The sequence below is a fragment of the Rhineura floridana genome, chromosome 3, assembly GCF_030035675.1.
Source record: "Rhineura floridana isolate rRhiFlo1 chromosome 3, rRhiFlo1.hap2, whole genome shotgun sequence".
Taxonomy (NCBI): domain Eukaryota; kingdom Metazoa; phylum Chordata; class Lepidosauria; order Squamata; family Rhineuridae; genus Rhineura; species Rhineura floridana.
Window position 1 is genome coordinate 17,609,071 of NC_084482.1, and position 19,070 is coordinate 17,628,140.

The following is a 19,070-nucleotide window of genomic DNA, read 5'->3' on the forward strand; positions in this document are numbered from 1 at the left end:
AACCCAGGCGTCGACTCTTGAAGAGTAGTTCTTATAATGGAGAGGGGGAGCTGCTTCTCAGCCTGAGGGCCACACTGTCTTCTGGGTGAGCTTCCAGCAGCTGCATGCCTGCCATGGATGGGCCAGAGACAAAAGTGGGCGGAGCAACGAATGTAAATACGGCAGGCTAGTTCCTATACACACTGCTCTGTGTCCTCCATCCAGAGGAGCAAGAGGTGTCTGTCAGAGTTCAAGGACGCATTCCAGCCAGGCAAAAGCACTGGGGGTGCAAAGCAGGGCCAGCGAGGGGTGTGGCCTGGGGAAAGCTCCGAGGGCCAGGTAGGACTCTGGAGGACTGCATTTGGCCCTGGGCCTCGGATTCCCTCACCTGCCTAATAATGACCAGCTGGAACTATTCGGAGAGAAGAGCCAGGTTTAGCTGGCTTCTCAGCAGAGCCGATGGAGTAGCCCTGCTTCTCTCCTCCTCCCCTTCCAGTTGTAAGTATTGCTGGGGAAATGCATGTGAAGGATTTTGAATACAACAGAAAATGCTGTAAGCAGGGCAATTTCAGATGTTGTGGAGAAAGAAGCCTGAAGCAGAAATTCATGTATCTCTGGGACAGTCATCTCCTGCTGGTATAAGCAGAGGTATCTCTTGCAGATGTTGTTAGTCTGGTCCAGTATATGTCCCCTTTCTTCCTCCCCCATTAGTCATGGCCATTTGGCACTGCCCATCCCTCCCACCTAGGGTTGCCAGGTTCAGGGCCTGAGACTGATCCTGTATCTTTCGGAGAAGAGAAAGTCAGTCAAGTGCAGGTGTTCTTGCAACACTATAATGGGAAAAAACACAAGGTGGAATTCTCCCTTCCCCCTGCACAACTTTTAAAGATACAGAAGATCTCTTCATTGCCAGGCCCGGCCTCCAAGAGGTCTTCTGTATCTTTAAAAGGTGTGCAGGGGGAAGGGAGAATTCCACCTTGTGGTTTTTCCCATTACAATGTTGCAAGAACACCGGCACTTGGCTGACTTTCTCTTCTCCTAAAGATACAGGATCAGTCTCAAGCCCTGAGCCTGGCAACCCTACTCCCACCATTGGTGTTTTAAAGAACATGTTACAAACACCAAGATGTAACTTGGCTTTTGTTTCATTTTGTGTTTTACACACTGAGTTTCAGAGCCCCACTGCCCTTCTGCACAGAACCGCTATGAAGTAATAATGAGAGAATGACATAAGGAACCCATGAGGATGGACAGAGTGTCTTTTCCTCAGTACCCAAAGTACTGCAGCCTGCTCCCAGATCCTTAGAATTAAGGATTAGAGTTGGAATGTTGCCCCTGCCTCCTAGATCCCTCCCTTCTGCTATCTCTCCTGTGATGAATTTTCAACTGTAAACTGCTTGGGGCAGAGACTGGCCCTTTAATACTTTGTGAAGCACCACATACATTGGTGGTACTGTTTACATCATAATAAAGGATCACAGATTCCTTTCATGGCAGAAAACACAGGCCTGAACCCCACACCTCTCTAAAAGAAAAAGCTACACCCCTATTAATATTCTGGAAACATAGTCAAAATTGGTGGTTTCCCTGCCCCCCATCTCACACCCTTCCCATACCATATATTATTACAGGGGTTGGACGCCTGTGACTCTCCAGGTGTAACTGGACTCCAGCTCCCATCATTCCTCATCGTTGGGCATGCTGGCTTGGGGGCTGCTGGAAGCTGGGAGCCCCCAACATCCAGAGGGTCACAGGTTCCCCATCTCTGCATAAGTACTGTGTACCTCCGCCCTTTCACCACTCCTGCTAGGAGCACAGGAATCTGCCTTATGTCGAGACAGACCATTGGTCCATCTGGCTAAGTGCCGTATACACCCTGAGCCTGGCAGCAGTTCTCTGAGGTTTCAGGCAGGGTTCTCTCCTTGCCTTGAGAGGCCAGAGGATTAGCCTGGGACCTTCTGTGTGCAAACCAGATGCTCTGCCACTGAGCTAGGACATTTCCATTCTGCATCCGGATCTCAAGCCTCTGACTGAACTACACAACACTGTGTCAGCCGTCAGTGCAAGCTCTGTGCCTTTATCTTTTAGATAAATCGTGGGTAGGGTTGCCAGGTTCAATCCCTGAGACTGATCCTGTATCTTTAGGAGAAACGAAAGTCAGCCAAGTGCAGGTGTTCTTGCAACCCTGTAATGGGAAAAACCACAGGGTGGAATTCTCCCTCCCACCTGCACAAGTTTTAAAGATACAAAAGACCTCTTGGAGGCTAGGCCTGGCAACCTAGAGGTCTTTTATATCTTTAAAAGCTGTGCAGGGGGAAGGAAGAATTCCACCTTGTGGTTTTTCCCATTACAGGGTTGCAAGAACACCTGCACTTGGCTGACTTTCTCTTCTCCTAAAGATACAGGATCAGTCTCAGGGATTGAACCTGGCAACCCTAATCGTGGGTGAGATGGGGTAGCGGCTCTCCCAATCAGGATCGCTGTGTGTAAGAGCAAGTGAGCTTAACCCTTTCTGCCATAAGTGCCAATGGGAACTTCCCTCCTGAAGCTATTAGTAACTTTGGAAGGGAGGGGGGAAACTTTCACCCGGACTGACTGCAATGCAGGAGAAAGCAATTAACCCCGCCCCTTCCCCACTCTGCATGCCAGCTCTGATTGGGGCTACTTTGTACCTGCTCTTTAGGGTCAAAAAGGAAGAAAGAAAATATTCACGGCAGTGGAGGTTGGTCCATTAGGGGAAATAGGCCACTGCCTCACCAACCTCATTCTTGATTTCTCCAAGCCCACCTGCCATCTTACTTACAGCCAGTCCAGGGCATGGCCCTGACTGCCAGCTTCCTCTCCTTCAGTCTCAGTGTTGCTCCTTGTAGAACCCAGCAGGGAGGAGGAGGATGGGGACAAAACTAGATTAATTGGTTCTGCCTGTCCTTCACTCTGGCTCCACCTAGTGTGTGGGCTCCCTGCCTTCTGCCCCGCCAGCCGCTGTGCTGAATGCTGGGAATTATTTGATCTTCCACCTTTTTGCAGGTGGAGCGTAAAGGAAGTGTTAATAAAAGAGCCTAAGAGAAGGAGAGTCTATGGTTGCCAGCTAACCAGGAAAATAATAGCCTTCCCTGGGAGATGCAGAAAATTATTTGTTACAGTTTTATCCCTTCCTACCTTAGAGCACAGTAGGGGGTACCTGGTGGCCCCTTGTTGTTGTTGTTATGTGCCTCCAAGTCGACTACAACTTATGGCAACCCTATGAATCAGCAACATCCAATAGCATCTGTTGTAAACCACCCTGTTCAGATCTTGTAAGTTCAGGTCTGTGGCTTCCTTGATGGAATCAATCCATCTCTTGTTTGGCCTTCCTCAGTGGCCCCTACCATGCCATTTTGTTTTGGTCACAATAACCTTGCAAGGTAGGTGAGGCTGAAGAGATGGTGATGAGCTGAAAGCAAAGTCCAACACACCATTATTCATTTATATGAATCGCCTGTAATCCTAGATCTCTAAGCAATTTACATCATAATAAAATACAAAATAGCATATATTGTAAAAAAAAAATCAGTAGATAAAAGCACTTGCTAAATTAACAGTGTTCCACAGTAAGCCAAAATTCATACAGTGCGGGTGTCTGCCCACCTCCACTGGGAGGGTGCTCCATAATGCAAGGGCTACTGTGCTGAGTGGTCTCTTCTGAGTAGAGAATTACGTGATTTCTAAGCTCAGCTCCTGAAGATCTTAGTGATCTAGGCTGCAACCTAACAGGTGTCTACTCAGAAGTAAGCTCCATTTTGTTCAGTGGGTGTGTATTGGATTACAGCCTTAGTCAGCCTATCAACTACACCGATGTTGCTGGACTACAACTGTCAGCATTCCTGCCTATTAGCCATGCTGGCTGAGGCTGATGGGAATTGGAGTCCAACAACATCTAGAGGGCCACAGAGGGATGGCAGGATCTGTCAGTTTCAGTTTTCTCCTTTCTCATTTTTTCCAGTCTTAAGTTCTCATGAACATTCTTCAACTGGTTTATGCAAATGTTTCCTAATACACACATTTTTGTAATCAGTTTTGACTAATGTACACATTTTTGCAAGCCGTTTTCCCTAATATATTCCATTTTTGTACATTATTTTCATCAATATATTCATTTTTATGCATACTTCCCACTAATATATGCATTTTTGTAAAAGTTGTTTGGTTGGAGAACTACTTCACAAAATTCAGAAAACGGAATTTTGAAGAATGGCTGTTTCAATTCTCATATTGTTTTGGAAAGTGCTCATTTGATAGAATTGGCTTTGAATGTGAACTGAATCAAATTTCTCCCGCACCCCCAGCCATAGGTTTGCTATCCCCAGAGCTTGGAAAAGTTAGTTTTTTTGAACTACAACTCCCATCAGCCCCAGCCAGCATGGCCACTGGATTGGGCTGATGGGAGTTGTAGTTCAAAAAAGTAACTTTTCCAAGCTCTGGCTATCCCTGCACAGTGACCCTAATTAGCAGGTGACATTTTCTGGGCCCCGAAGTAGTTGTCAAACTATTGTTAAAGGTACAGCCACAGGGGCAAGTCTAAAGGTTGGGGAGCCAAATACAACTGGATGTCTTAGTAGCTTCTCTACAGTGTTGTAGAAGACTTCACTGGCCACTGATTTTTAAGTGGTATTCCTGATGCCTCACAAACAGCATTGTTAACATTCCATGTATGATGATGATGGGGGGGGGGAACATGAGTTTCTTGAGCCTGTGACGACTGCATGATCGAAAATGTACAGGTGCAGTCATCTCCACGCAGAGAGAAATTGCCCCTGTTGAATTTTGCCTGCCACACACCTGTAAAACTTACCACCAAAGAAGGTTGTGACATATATGCTTCTTAAGGCTGTAACCCTGTGCTCACTTACAAGGGAACATGCCCTGTAGAACTCAGTAGGATCAACTTCTTCTGAGTATACATGGGGTTCAGGCTGCAAATGGCCCAGTTCAGGCCCTCCAGTAGGCCAGTTCTGTTCAATTCCTGGGAAAGGGCGAGTATGAAGGAGTGCATTCTGGAAAAGTGCCCTTGAAGCGGTTATATTGTCCTTCCTCACCGTCTTGCCTGTGCCCTTCTTGTTTCTTTCCAGGTGCCAGTTCCACTTCACCTCTGACTCCCAAAGCCCCTCCAGAACCCAGCCCCGTAGCTGTCCCCACCAGTGCAATGGAAGGCGGGGGCCTGGGCTGCCCGCTGTCCTCGGGCACTGAGCCTTTCCCCTTCCTGGCACAGGAGCAGGCGCTGTCATTTGGGAACGCTCTACCTCCTGGACTCCTCCCACTGGGCTCCTTCCCTTTCTCGCTGACCCTGGGCCCAGAGACACCGCTGCCCCCTCTGAACCTGCAAGGGGACCCCGAGGGGCAGCCCTTGTTGCCTCTGGTGCTGCCCAGCCTGGATTTGCTGCAACAGCCGAGTGGACTCCTGGCATCGCTGTTGGGGCTGCCAGAGGCGACGTGCGAGGGGGAGAGGGAAGCAGCCACCACCGAGCCCCTGCTGGAGCCATTTGCAGGCCTCCACGAAACTCTGCAGCCTCTGCTCTTCCCAGCACTTTCCACCCCTCCAGCTGTCCTAGCTTTAAACTCAGCACTGTTGGCGACCAGCCTGGGCCCTTCTGACACTGGGCCAGGCCCCACACAGGTACGAAGGCCGTATATGGCTGCTTGTTCCTTTTAATAACACCAAGAGGAAGGTAGATGTTGCCCAGGTGCAGCTTCTCCCTCAAGACATTGTGGGGTGGGGGAAGGGAACGAGCTGTATTTAGGGAATGCCATTCTGTCCCAAAACTCTTAAAGGGGTCTTTTGCAATATTGTCACAGATCGAAGCCTGTTTTTAGGAAAGCAGTGGAGGGGAAAGATGACAGTCATAGGCTGCCTGGGCTTACTAGGAAAGGAGTGCTTGCTTTGTGTAATTAATTAATGAGCACATTATTTTATACAGTACCACTTTACAGGGGATGATAACATCAGTGCCCCAAGGAGTTTCCTTAATTGGTAACTGGTTTAGGTGAAAAGCCCCTGGTTCAAATCCCATCAGAGACATGAACTTAGGAAGGAGGCCTTAGGCAAGCTGCTGTCCTGTAATTTCAGCAGCCTACCCCTCTCTGCAAAGTGCAAGATAATAATACTGGCCTCCCTTGCAGGACTGTTGTAAGGATTGTTGAGATAAGCACTTTTGAACTAATTGAAATGCACTATGTAAATGTTACAAATTTTGGTTATTAGTATTATTAATTGAATGTATTTCGTTTGTAACTGCAGTTAATTTTTTCTAAAAAATCTGTTATTTATTGCAATCATAGAATACTGGAGTTGGAAGGGACCTATAAGGCCATTGAGTCCAACCCCTTGTTCAATACAGGAATCCAACTTACAGAATACCCAACAGTTGGGTGTCCAGCTGCCTCTTGAAGGTCTCCAGTGTTAGAGAGCCCACTGCCACCCTAGGTCATAGGTTCCATTGTCATATGGCTCTAACAGTTAGGAAGTTTTTCCTGATGTTCAATAGAAATCTGACTTCCTGTAACTTGAGCCCATTATTCCGTCTCCTGCACTCTGGAATGATCCAGAAGAGATCCTGGCTCTCCTCTGTGTGGCAACCTTTCAAGTACTCTAACAGTGCTATCATATCTCCCCTCAGTCTTCTCTTCCCAAGGCTAAACATGCCCAGTTCTTTCAGTCTCTCCTTATAGGGTTTTGTTTCCAGTCCCCTGATCATCCTCGTTGCCCTTCTCTGAACCCATTCCAGTTTGTCTGCATCCTTCTTAAAGTGTGGTGTCCCGAACTGGACGCAGTAAGATGAGGCCTTACAGTGTCGACTAGAGGGGAACTAGTACTTCACGCAGTTTGGAAACTATACTTTGTTAATGCAGCCTAAAATAGCATTTGCCTTCTTTGCAGTCACATCACACTGTTGGCTCACATTCAGCTTGCAATCAACAAGAATTCCAAGATTATTCTTGCATGTAATATTCCTGAGCCAAGTATCCCCCATCTCATAACTGTGCATTTGGTTTCTTGTTCCTAGGTGCAGAACTTTGCATTTATCCCTGTTAAATTTCATCCTGGTGTTTTCAGCCCAATCTCCAGCCTATCAAGATCACTTTGAATTTTCTTTCTGTCCTCCAGCGTATCAGCTATCCCAATTTTGTTTCATCTCCACATTTGATAAGCCTTCCCTGCACCTCCTCATCCAAGTCATTATGTTGAAGAGCCCTGGGCCCAGGACTGAGCCCTGTGGTACCCTGCTTGTTACTTCCCCCCAGTTTGAGAAGGAACTCTTTGAGTTCAATTCTGTAGCCAACTGTGGATCCAGCTGAGAGTTGTTTCATCCAGCCCACATCTAGCTGGCTTGCTAATCAGAATATCATGGGGCACTTTGTCAAAAGCTTTGCTGAAGTTGAGGTATATTATGTCCACAGCATTCCCACAGTCTACAAGGGAGGTTACCCATCTTACTGGCCTTGTACTCCTGTCTTATGTCTTATCACAAACAAGCAAGTGTGCTGGCGCGCAGAGAGAAAACTGTAGTTGCTTTGCTCCTCTCCTAGTCTTGCTACTGCTGTACTAGCGTTATGTGTGAACTTGGGTTCGTGGTTTGTCTCCGTCAAACAAACCAGGACCAGTAAGCCAAGAACAAACCTTGGCTACAGCTCGTGGTTTGTCTGGAGCAAAACAAATCATGAGCCTGGGCTCAGATGTAATCATAGTTTAGCTGTGGGTATTGTGGCAGCAACAGGATTGGCAGAGGAGTGAAGCAGCCACAGTTTCCCCACTGTGTACCAGAACAAGCAAATGTGGTCACAGTAAGCCATAGTTTAGCTTAGTGTTATGTGCGAACCAGGCCTTTGTCAAAGTTCCTGAGATAGTTCACTGCTTTCAATACTGAAACAAAGCATTTTTTATTTTTACAAACGTTTTAAAAACAGTTATCTCTCAGGAGGTGGTCACATGGGCTCCCTACTGGGATTCTCTATTTCTGCTTTCCCTTCAGGGCGCACATGTCTTCCAGTAGCCCCTGGGAATTCAGGGAGAGGCCGCTTCAATAGTTGTCTCAAGATTATGGCATGAGCTCCTTGGCCCGACTTTTTCCTTTTTTCCTTACGGCAAAGCAACCCAATGGGGATGGCAGGCGTGGGAGAGAGATCTATGGCAGAAGAACCTCCAGTCCAGAGCACTCTTGATCTTCTTCCAGCTAGGGTGTAATGTGGTGGTGGCGGCGGCAGTTGGAGGAAAAATAAGGAGGCCAACTCTGGCACATTTTCCTTCCCTTGTCAAGGCAAAGAGAGAGCTTTGGATCCTGTGAATGTCGATCTTCCCTCTGTCTACCCCACCATGCCCCATTTTTCTCTCTACTTTTGTCAGATCACAGCTGGCGGAGGAGGGATGGCCATGCAGGTTCCCACAGAGACCTCTGTGGGTAGATCTCTGCCTCCTGCAGAGGGGGAGGTCCACAGTATCCTGCAGCCCCTGGGACAACCTTGATGACTTAAATATTGACCATTATTTGACAGCTAGCAAAATATCTGTTGTCATGGTGGTGGTGATGGTGGGGTTGAGTGATTCTCTAACACAAGGACTGTGGAGGGGCATGATGCATCTCTACTTACAGAATCCTCGCTGCTAGTCAGGGCCAGGCCATTCAGTGTCAGGGGATAGGAGGCAGGCTCTGTTCTCACCAAAACAGTGTCCCAAAAGTGTGGCACGTTTGCATTCCCTTATAGGAGCCAAAGGAAGCCATTGACTTACACCTGAGAAAGCAAAGAGGGATGCTCTTAGAGGCATGATTGGGATTGGGGGCTAAATACATCCCTTTTTCCTGGTACCCTCACCCACTAAGAATCAACCCTGTGCTTGTCTGCACAATCCTACTCTGGGTCTCATTTCTTGGTCACACTGGAGTGTGACGGAATGTTGGGGACTAGCTTGTAGGCTTTGGATAAGTAGGTCAATGTTTGATGGCTCAGATGACCTGCCATGTTGCACCGAAAAGAGAAACCACCGCTGCCTAAAGGGCAGAAACCTTGTTCAGGGTAGAAGGTGGCAGCATTGGACCTGCCCTGCCCTGCTCTGTCCACTCTCTCTTCACCCATCTCTTCTTCTTCTGCCTCAGCCTGGCCTGGTTAGCACTCCTGTGGCACCTACCTCCACTAGCACGACATCAACGACTACTGAGGGCACCCCCAGCACCTCAGGGCGGCTGAATCCCCTGATGCCCCAGCTTGTAAACCCACTGCTGAGTACCACACTTCTGGGTGAGTTAAATCGCTTCGCTCATGGCAGCCAGCACCTGGACAGGTGAAGCGGTTAAGGGGCAGTTGGGGCTTCTAGTGGGAGCCACCTCTGCGTTCAAGCATGTTGGATTTGGCAGAACTGGGATTGAACGGGGCCTAGGAGTGGTAGCCTTACGACAGAAAGGAAGTACCCTGCCTTTAAGCAGTTTGTGCTATCAGTCCATCTCTCCATTGTCATTTATTACTCCGGCCTCTAGTTGAAAATGAGTCATATCCACTCTGATGCGATGTGTTCGCTTATGCTCACATGACAACAGAAAACAATGTATGACGATCCAAGGCCACCCAGTTTGCTGACTGAGGTGGGAGCGTGAGGGAAACACCCCTCTGATGTCTGTTTACTTGCATCCTCCCTCTTGATCTAAAGCAGGGGTGGGGAAGCTGTGGCCCGCCAGATATTTGGACTTCAGCACCATCCAGCATGGCCTATGGTCAGGGATGATGGGAGTTGTAGTCCCGCAAGATGCGAAAGGCCACAGGTTCCTTATAACTGAAGGAAATTATGCTTCAGCCTTTGGATTCTAAAAGGTACTTGAAGGCCCTGTTGCCCCAAACTCTGGGTGTTCAGTGGAAGTGTGAAAGGGCTGTATGCAAAAGTAGCTGTACATGCCTAAATTCTTCCACTGCATTGTGTAACAGCTGTACATGTAGAAGCCCCTTTCACTCTTTTGTTGAATGTGAGGCCAACAGGAACGATCCTGCTCCTTTAATCAGTACAGGCATACCCCCACTTTAATGTTCGCAATGGGACCGGAGAGTATACTTTAAATGAAATCTACTTTAAGTGAAGCAACTGTCTTCACTTGTACTGCACGCAATCACCACTAGATGGCAGCGGCGTCATGCCAATAAAATGTATGTTACTGCAAAGCACGCGAACGTTAAGCGGGGTATGGGGACGTATGGAGCGTGTACGTTATAGCGAGGCAACGTTAAGTGAAGCAACGTTAAGCGAAGTATGCCTGTATATTTCTCTCTCTCTCTGTGGAGGGGGTGGGGGGGAGAACATATGGAAACAGCTGGTGTTCCTGCCCTTGTGGTGAGGTGCCTTGGAATACCACTGGTGATGGTTGTCTGTGAGCACCAGTGCTAATGCTCTGACCTTTTCCCCCCATCCAGGTGACCTGTCGGGGCTGAACGCAGGCTCTGGCCCCTCGCTGATTGGAAGCCCCTTGCTCCAGGCCCAGCAGCCACTTCTGCCACCCAGCCTGCAAGGGCCTTTGGGACTCCAGCTTTTCCAAGGGCAGCTTCCCCTGCTAGCAGGCTCCAACCCGCTGGCCTGCTTCCTCCAGAGCTTGCAAGTGAGTGGGGAGCTGGGTATTCACAAATACACACACATCAGACTCAGTACTTGGGAAAACTGTGCTTGCTTTTTAAAAAAAAAAAAGCCACTCACAAACATAAATATGCTATATTAACATAGTTTGCTTTGCAATATTTCAGCTATTTGAGAACAGGGGATACTTTCACAGGGATATGATTGTGAGTATTTTAGGAACATGGGAAGCTGCCTTATACCAAGGCAGACTATTGGTCCATCTCGCTCAGTAGTGTCTACGCTGACTAGCAGTGCCTCTCCAGGGTTTCAGACGGGACATTCCCATCCCTACCAGGGGATGCCAAGGATTGATCCTGGGACCTTCTGCCCTACCACTGAGCTATGGCCCTTCCCTTTTTGTGATCTCATCTTTCCACACAGCTGCTCACATACTGTCCTTCCCATCCCTACCCCCACCCCATCTCGCTTTCCAGTAGCATGCTGACAACTCTGTGAGGCTGGAGAGTGTGTCTCCAAGGGCGAGGCCAGGGTAAATGTTACCAACAGTAGCCCAAGAGCTATTTTAGGAGGACTGTCAGAAATGCTAATCCTGATCACCTCACATGGGGAGAAGGTTTTCCCAGGCTGCCATTAACATGTGTTACATGTAACATGTAGTTTTGGCCAGAGTGGGGATTGGAACCTGAACCTCCTTAATTTGAGCCCGGCATTCTCTCCAGTAGACTGGCTCACTGTATTGGTCAAGGATAAAAAGGGGCAAGGTGAGGGGCAACTGGAGCAGGGAAAACCGGTTAAAGATCCATTGTATTTCTCTGGCAGGGATAGGGAACAGATAGCCCTCTTGAGATGATACTGGACTCCAGTTCCCATCAGCCCCAGACAGCATGGCCAGTGGTCAGGGATAGTGGGGATTGTAGTCCACCATCTTTTGGAGGGCTGCAGGTTCCCCACCCCTCGAATTGGGGAAGGAGATGGGTAATGCAGGTAGTTACTGGGAAGATAAATATTTTGAATACTTAGGCCAGCTTTTATGGTCTCAGCAGAGGTGAAGTTAAAGAATATTTTGGAGATGCAGCCTTTGCACGTCTAGCTTATGGATCTCTCCCCCTCCCCCTTTCTTTGCTAGCTGAGCTCTGGCTTTGGTATCCCAGAGAAGCCAGTGCTCCCAAGCGAAGCTCCAGCCCCAGCCTTGGCTAACGTGCCCCCAGGACCAGAGATGGAGCCAGGCCACAACACTGTGTTGCTTCCTTGCACGGACACTGCCCCTACAAGTGCCTTAGAGCCGCCCAGAGCCCTCGAGTCAGCCAGGCAAGGACGGCAGGAGGCCCCACTTGGGCAGGAGGCCAGCAGCTCCCGCTCCCCGCTCAAGCGGCCCCGGCGCGGCACAGAAGAGCTGAATGGGGACTCTGGCGGCAGCCTCCCACGGGGGCCAGGACGGGGCGGCAAGTCTGGACGGCGAGGGGGTTGGCGGGGCAGGGGCAGGCGGCACTTCAACGGCCAGCTTCCCGACTTGTGTGCAGGGCACCCATCCCATCCTGTCTGGCGCTGCAACGGGGAGATGGTGGCAAGCAGTGCAGAAAGCCTAGCGGGCCCTTTTGCTGTTCAGGAGATAAAGGTATGTCAGGTGCTGGGACCAGGGGGGTGGCTGGAAAGCAAGTTCCTCTTCATTGACTGGCCTGTTGCTGTGGACAAATGGGATGACTCCACCATTATGTCCTGATTGAAAGCTACCTGGGCATATCTCTTGGCATCTCAGTTGGACGTGTGCTGGACAGATGAACCATTGGTCTTGTGCACCAAGGCAGTTGTCATGTTGCTATGTTTTTCAGTGTGAGGGATGACTCTGGCTTGAGCTCTTGGTTCTGCACTGGCTGTGAAGTACCTGCCACAGTGTTTCATGTGGCTACTAGAGAGCATCATGCACAGGGGTGAACAAGCCGGAGTGAAGCATTGGACTCCCTCCCCACAGTCAGAAATAAGACTTCTGTCAGGTCTCATTTCACTTTCAAAGCATCTCGGCTTAGTATTCCATTCAAACTTGGGATCCTGATTTAAAAACAAAAAAGACTCTGGCCCGTTTAATAAATCATGACCTGTGGTTTGAAGTTAGCTTGGTTTAAATTTACCCAAGTTTGTTTCAGAACTTGATCCTCGTTTCAAATGTAAGGCTAAGCTGAGATGCTTTAAAAATGAAACTAAAGTTGACACAGCTGTTCCTCATGGCCACTCGGTAGGACGAGTGCAAGAGCACATGAGCTTTTCCATGTAGCGCTTGACCACAGCCGCATGGTTTTTCTAGAGATGCCCGTCACCTTGGACAAAGGGCCACAGAACCCCACTGCACATTGCTTAATTTATTTCCCTGATTGTCCCTACGTCAGAGGACTTTGGTTTTAAAGTAAAGGGCCAGAATGAAGTGATAGAAGACTGGACTCTCCAAACTGCCTGTGGAGGGATTTTTGCTGTTTTTAAGTGTTTCTCCATTTAAACAAAAAAAAAAACTTAAAATTCTTCATGTAGAAAATCAGCATATTGGGGAGAAACATTTTGCATAGCCTTCTTCCTGATGTACTATTTTATTAAAACACAGGTTTTTTTACATGGGAGAACCCTGAAATAGGGTCTTGTGCACACTGGTGCGAGCTGAAGTGATACAGTCAAGGAAAGCTGTACAACTCAGTTCTGCTGAATGTGTGAACTGGCCTTTGTAGAACAGCCCTGAAGAGTCCAGGGACTGGAAGGCAGTCAGACTAGATGGAGGCGAGGGGACAAATGGATGGTTCCACAGGACCTCAAGTCAGCTGACTCTGTAAGGAGGAGGAGACGGAGATGCTGACCTTCTAACCATCCTCCTTGCAGGGCCCTCCTGGAAGGCCACCAGCCCGACGAGGCCGGAGGAGGAAAAGCAGGTGAGGACACTGCCCCAGAAGGGATGGGGGGCTCATGGAGCAGAGAGGGCATAACCTAAAGCAGGGTTGGGTACCTAGCAGACGTTGCTTACCAGTGAGAGCTTCATTCTCTTTAATCCATCCTTGGTTTTTGCAGCGGTGCCCGGCCCAGCGCCCGACCTGAGACTACACGGATCCGGGGTCCCAGTGCTGATCCAGGGCCCAGCCCATTGGTAAGTGCCACCCACTTCCACTGCCACCTCCTTCAGGGTGGTGGGGACCAACCCCTCTTGTAACAAGATTGTTCAGTTACCTCCGCAGTGTGCCTGGACGCCACATGCACACACACACACACACAGTGGGCAAGGGCTAACCATGCACTCCAAGCATCCTGTCCACATTCATGGGCTGCAGAGAGCAGGACTCATCCAGCTGCTTGTGATGAAAGGAAAGCAGGGGAGCAACCACAACTCGGAACTGCACCCAAAGTGGCACTCAAGTCAGAGTGGAGGCAAACTATCTGCAAAATGCTTCTCAGACTGGTCATAGGAGGCCAGCAAGGGTTTGTCCAAATTACTCTGAGTCCTAGAGCTTACTAGGCCTTTCAACACAGAGAAAAACACCATTGGATGGTGCTGAGCAGATGTAGTGGTAGAAGAGAAGCTACCTGCTTTCTTAGCCACCATCAATGCAACACAGCAGGGCCTTTCCAGACGCTCTGGCCTGTATTCGGTCAGACTTGCCTTCCTTTAGCTGTTATGCCTGCTGCTTCATTGTAGAGCGGCCATGTGTCCTGCTTTACAGAGGGCTGTCCAGTCCGAAGCCAGTTTCAATATGAAAAACCATAAGAAATTTCTCTACTGGGGATTTTCTAGAAGATAATTCTATTGAAGTTGCCCATGACCAGTTAGCGTCTGGACAGGAGACTGAGCAGGCACACACAGGTCTCCTGATCACAGTCTTCCCCACTCTGGTGACATGGATTGTGTTTCTATTTCAATTACAAAAGCTGTTTCTAAATTTGCGTATATGCATATAAATTAGCATGTGCAATTTTTATGCAAATATCCCTGGGAGGTTGATACATTTGAGCCTTTTTTTGATGATGATGTGCAAGTGGCTACCTGCCTCATTCCCATAAGTTACATCTTCAGCCAATCATTTCCTTTAAAGCAGAGACATCAGTGTGCTGTATGGATCTGATCATGCCATGAACTGAAGAGCTTTTGTTTTCCATTAAGTTCATCAGCTTTTCTTTGTTTTCGTTAAAAACAAAACACAATCAAATCAAGGAAGGTCTCTCCATTTTTGAGATGAGCAAAAAAAAAAGGAACAAGGGCAATGCAGATTCTGCCAAAGGTGAAGGCTCAGAAGGTGGCCTTACCCTTTTGCAGTGTCATGTCCTGACCCCCGTGCCCTGGCCGATCTTATTGACTTGGTTTAAAATAGTTCGGTGACACCTTTTCAAAGTGCTTAAAGCAGCTGACACCATGATAGGCTTTTACGTCTTTTACATCGACGCTTTCTCTACACAAAAACAGGCTAGACAGCAGTACGTACAGCGGCACAAGCCATTATGCCTCTCCCTGCCAGTCCTTCACATAATTTACATCCCCTTATCATAAGGCCTTTTCAAACAAATAGGTCTTATATAGGCTGGGGGAACAACACACACACCACTGCATAGCAGCAGGGTGAACCTAGCGAAGGCCCTGTGGGGACATGGCAATCTCAGCAGCACTCTGGAAGGGCAGGCACTGAGATTGCTCTGGTTTGCTGGGCATCCTGCTCTGAAGCAGAGGGGCAGCAGGACTCAAGAGAAGCGGGCAGGAGGCTGACTGAAGCTGATGAAGTCACTGGGGGAAATTCCCAAGGGTGAATTCAGGGCACTGAGGAAACAATGAAAGCAGTGGGGGAACATTGGAAACTTGCTCTGAAGAAGGCCAAGGAAAACGGCCTCTCTTTGCCAAGAATTAGTGTGGGGCAGTGGCTGACCTCATTGCTCTGGTGCCAGTGCCCAGGAGCCAGAGTGGCTTGCTGGTGCCCCTAGCCCGAGTAAGAGGGAGCATAATGTTTTACAGGCCTTATTCCTCGCAGTAGATCTCCTCCCAAACTGAGGGAACAAGGAGATGGGCATGATGACTCTAGACCCTGGAGAATACTAAACGTTCAGAACCAGCATGATCTGAGCACAGAAGCACAAAGCCAGTGCAATTTGTGCAGCTCAGGCTGGATGCAGTCTCGCTTACTTGTGCCCACCCATCCCCCATGTGTCTGGATTTCCATAATCTGCTGGGAAAGTCTTACTCATTTCATTGGGGCTTGTGCTGGAGAACTAGATTGTGCCACATGGGTGAGATCTGTCTCTGCCATCCACAATGGTGCCCCTTCCCCCACCCCTTGCCAAAATCCATCCAAACCCTTCCTGCTTCTTTTCCGTTGTACTAGTAGGGCAGAGTATTTGGGATTCATTATGCAGCAACTGCAGTGCGTAAAGGGCTTTCCAGTTTCCAGTTTAGCTGGCCTCACATCAGCGCCCTGTGAAATAGGTCACTGTTTTGTTTTGTTTTAGCAATTTGCAAGAAGAATTGGCCAGGTCTTTTCTTTTACAGCCCCAAAGCTATAGATAGAGTTTCCCGGGGAAATGCATCGTCAGCACACTTCTTTTATGGGGAGGGCTCACAGCTCAGATTTAATCTCCAGTTAAAAGGAAGCAGACTGGGAAAAGCCTCTGCATGACATATTGGGGGAGCTTTCTACCTGTCTAAGTAAATTGGGGATGGAGACCCTCCCCAGATATGGTTAGGAGTACAGCTTCCGTCATCCTTGGCCATTGGCCCTGCTGGCTGGGGCTGCGGGAACTGGAGTCCAATAACATCTAGAGGGCCACCGGCTCCCCATCCCTGAATAAGATTAACACTTAGTTAATGAAGTAGATGTGTTCCTGGGACATTATTTCTTTAACAGAAGCTTTGGTACCAAAGGTGGCAATAATATGGAAAGAACAGGGATAGGTTCCTACACCACAAAAAAGAAGAGCAACGAGTTCAGCAAATGTTTTATTCAAAACTAACATTACACATATCTGATATGAAACAACCAGGTCAGGTAAGCCTTGCATACAGACCACTTGATGGCTTCTTCCAAACTGCATCCAGGGACATCTGCCTTGCCTTTTTTCCTTTTATCATGTAGCATCTTGCTATAGCAATCTAAAGCTTTGAGCATAGTTGTCCTCTCTGCCACCACCCTGCGCTTGGTCTCTCTCTGCCATCCTCCCTTGCACTCGAGCAGACGCATCTGCAGTAAACAGTGCTTCAAGGGAAGGAATGGGTTATAAGAGATGTAAGAGGGAAGGTGTACCTTTGAAACTGCTGTCCCTTCCTTCCCCACCCCATTTTTTACTCTGTACATCATTGGGCCTTATTTATAACAAGAGTATCCACCTGCATCAGTGTATAGATGCAGCTCCTCTCTCTGAGCATTGTCCACCCATGAGCTCTCTCTCTCTTTGTCTGGTAGGTTGACTACACTGTTGCTCGGCGGCCCCGGCCTGGCCGACCTGTGAAAAACAGGAGGAGGAAACTGCCCACATAGCACCGCCTGAACTGAGGGGGCCTCTCTCCACTCCTAAGCAAACAGATCTTAGGATGTCTCCAGCTTCTGTCTCTCCCCAACCCCCGCAACCACTTTTCATCTCTGGGGCCCAGCCCCTGGGGGAGGGGAGGGGAGGAAAACACCAGCAAGAGGATTGGTTGCTGCTGCTGCTGGACTCTTGACACCTTGGCCATGAATGTGTTGTAGCTTCACCAGTTGCCTGGCTTCTGAATCTCCCAAGAGGGGGCCCCTGAAAGCACAAGGTGCAGCTCTGGTCTCAGCATTTGTTTTGGGATGTGGGGTGGGGGAAGAGGCTTTGCAGGAGAGCAAAAGGAGCACTTCTTGGAAGCCTTTTCCCCGCAATTTGCTGAAGGGGAGTCCCTTGCCACAGTGTCATACCTGCCCCTGCTCTTGTGTCCCCCCGCCCCCACCAGTGAGATGTCATACTTCCCCCCCTTTTGGTTGGGTCTCAACCTCAGCAGGAACAGCAAGGGCTGGGTACTCCAAGAAGGGAACACCGCTGCCCTTTCGCCTCCCCACCTTACCTCAGACCTGCATGCACCATGGCACCCGGGTGAGAAACCGGCTCAGGGTTTTAGTACGAGAATCAGTCTCTTTCTTTCTCTGCCTCGCCAAAAACACGTACATGCGCACATACACACAAGCTCCTGGACCCAGTGCTAAAGGTACAAAGCAATAAGGAAAAATAAGCCACATTTGTTAAGGGAGGGTTCACTCCTTTCCAACGCAGCCCCACCCCGCCCCGTGCCTCTGTTGATACGCTGCTGAAAGAGAGTGGCAATGAGGCCAAGCCTATGTGGTGGGGGTTGGTTGGGCCAGTTCTTCTTCTTGGTTCTAGTCGGGGTCCTGGGACTGGTAGGGCTTTAATTCCCTCCCCCTACACAAAACACCCTATAACTACATACTCTTTCTTCTCTTTTATAGAAATCCTCAAAAGACCACACAGGTCATTGCCTGGGGAGGGGGTGGGTGGGCTGTGGAAAAGGTTACAGGAGAGGAAGAGTTTGTACTCAAAGTATAATTGACCCAACTTTGCCAGAGCAAGCCCCTTTCATGTCCCTCCCCCAAACATACACACTACAACCCTCGTCTCTGAATGACCAAAATGCTCCACATGCTCCTCTCCCCCCTCCAAGTGTCTGGTTGCGATTCTTGACACATTATGCAAAAGCACTGTGTAGATACTGTACAGGTTGCGCTGTTTCCCCTCCCCCCGTGCACTTCAAACCAACCAACCAACTTCGGCCTTTGTTTTGTATAAAGAAAAAAAAAAGGAATGGGGGGAAAAACTATTTTCCTTTTTTGAGCTTAAATTTTGTTTTGTAAAAAAAAAAACAATTACACAATTGTGAATTGTAGCTTTTCTATGGGAGCGACTTTTAATTTAACAGATGAAAATATTTTGAAGCCTAGATTGAAGTTACTGTTTCTTTATTGTTTATTTTTTGGGGGTGTGTGTTTTGTATCAAGTATTAAAATATGTATTTAAAAACAAAGCCTGATGGGATTGTTCTTTACCATGGCTCTGGGAGCAAGGCAGCGTACAGCCTCTATTTTTAAGGGGTTACGATTGGAATGTGGGAGAGGTTGAAAACGCCCTGCTTTGTACTGAATCAGACCACTGGTCCATTTAGCTCAGCCCTGTGTGAACTGACTGGCAGCAGTTCCCCAAGTTGTCAGGCAGAAGTCTCTCTGCCCTACCTGAAGATGCTGGGGATTGAACCTGGGAGTTTCTGCATACAAAGTAGGTGCTCTACCACTGAGCTATGGCCTTTCCACAGGAAGTGGGTCTTCCTGTGTCTACAAACCTACCTTAGATGGCCTCGTGTATGCAGATGGTTTCAGCACATGCAGACACACACATCCAGCTGGCAATCTTTGCCTACAGCAGGAAAGGGGTAGCTGTAGTCCTCCACTTGTTGCTGGTCTTCCAATTCCCATCCTCCATAACTGTTGGCCATGGGCTGGACTGATGGGACTTGGAGCCCCACAAGTTCAAG

General features: G+C 48.7%; 1 protein-coding gene across 1 annotated transcript in view; it reads left to right on the plus strand.

Annotated features, from left to right (window-relative positions):
• Window positions 1–18,541, plus strand: part of MBD6 (methyl-CpG binding domain protein 6) — a 34,750-nt gene extending 16,209 nt beyond the window's left edge. Inside the window, exons 7-13 of the mRNA XM_061614656.1 lie at window positions 5,088–5,632; window positions 9,105–9,246; window positions 10,405–10,586; window positions 11,691–12,179; window positions 13,424–13,473; window positions 13,610–13,685; window positions 16,975–18,541. Of these exons, the coding sequence (XP_061470640.1) occupies window positions 5,088–5,632; window positions 9,105–9,246; window positions 10,405–10,586; window positions 11,691–12,179; window positions 13,424–13,473; window positions 13,610–13,685; window positions 16,975–17,049 (1,559 nt within the window). The 3' untranslated portion in view covers window positions 17,050–18,541. The remainder of the gene's footprint in view (window positions 1–5,087; window positions 5,633–9,104; window positions 9,247–10,404; window positions 10,587–11,690; window positions 12,180–13,423; window positions 13,474–13,609; window positions 13,686–16,974) is intronic.
• The last annotated feature ends 529 nt before the right edge of the window (window positions 18,542–19,070 follow it).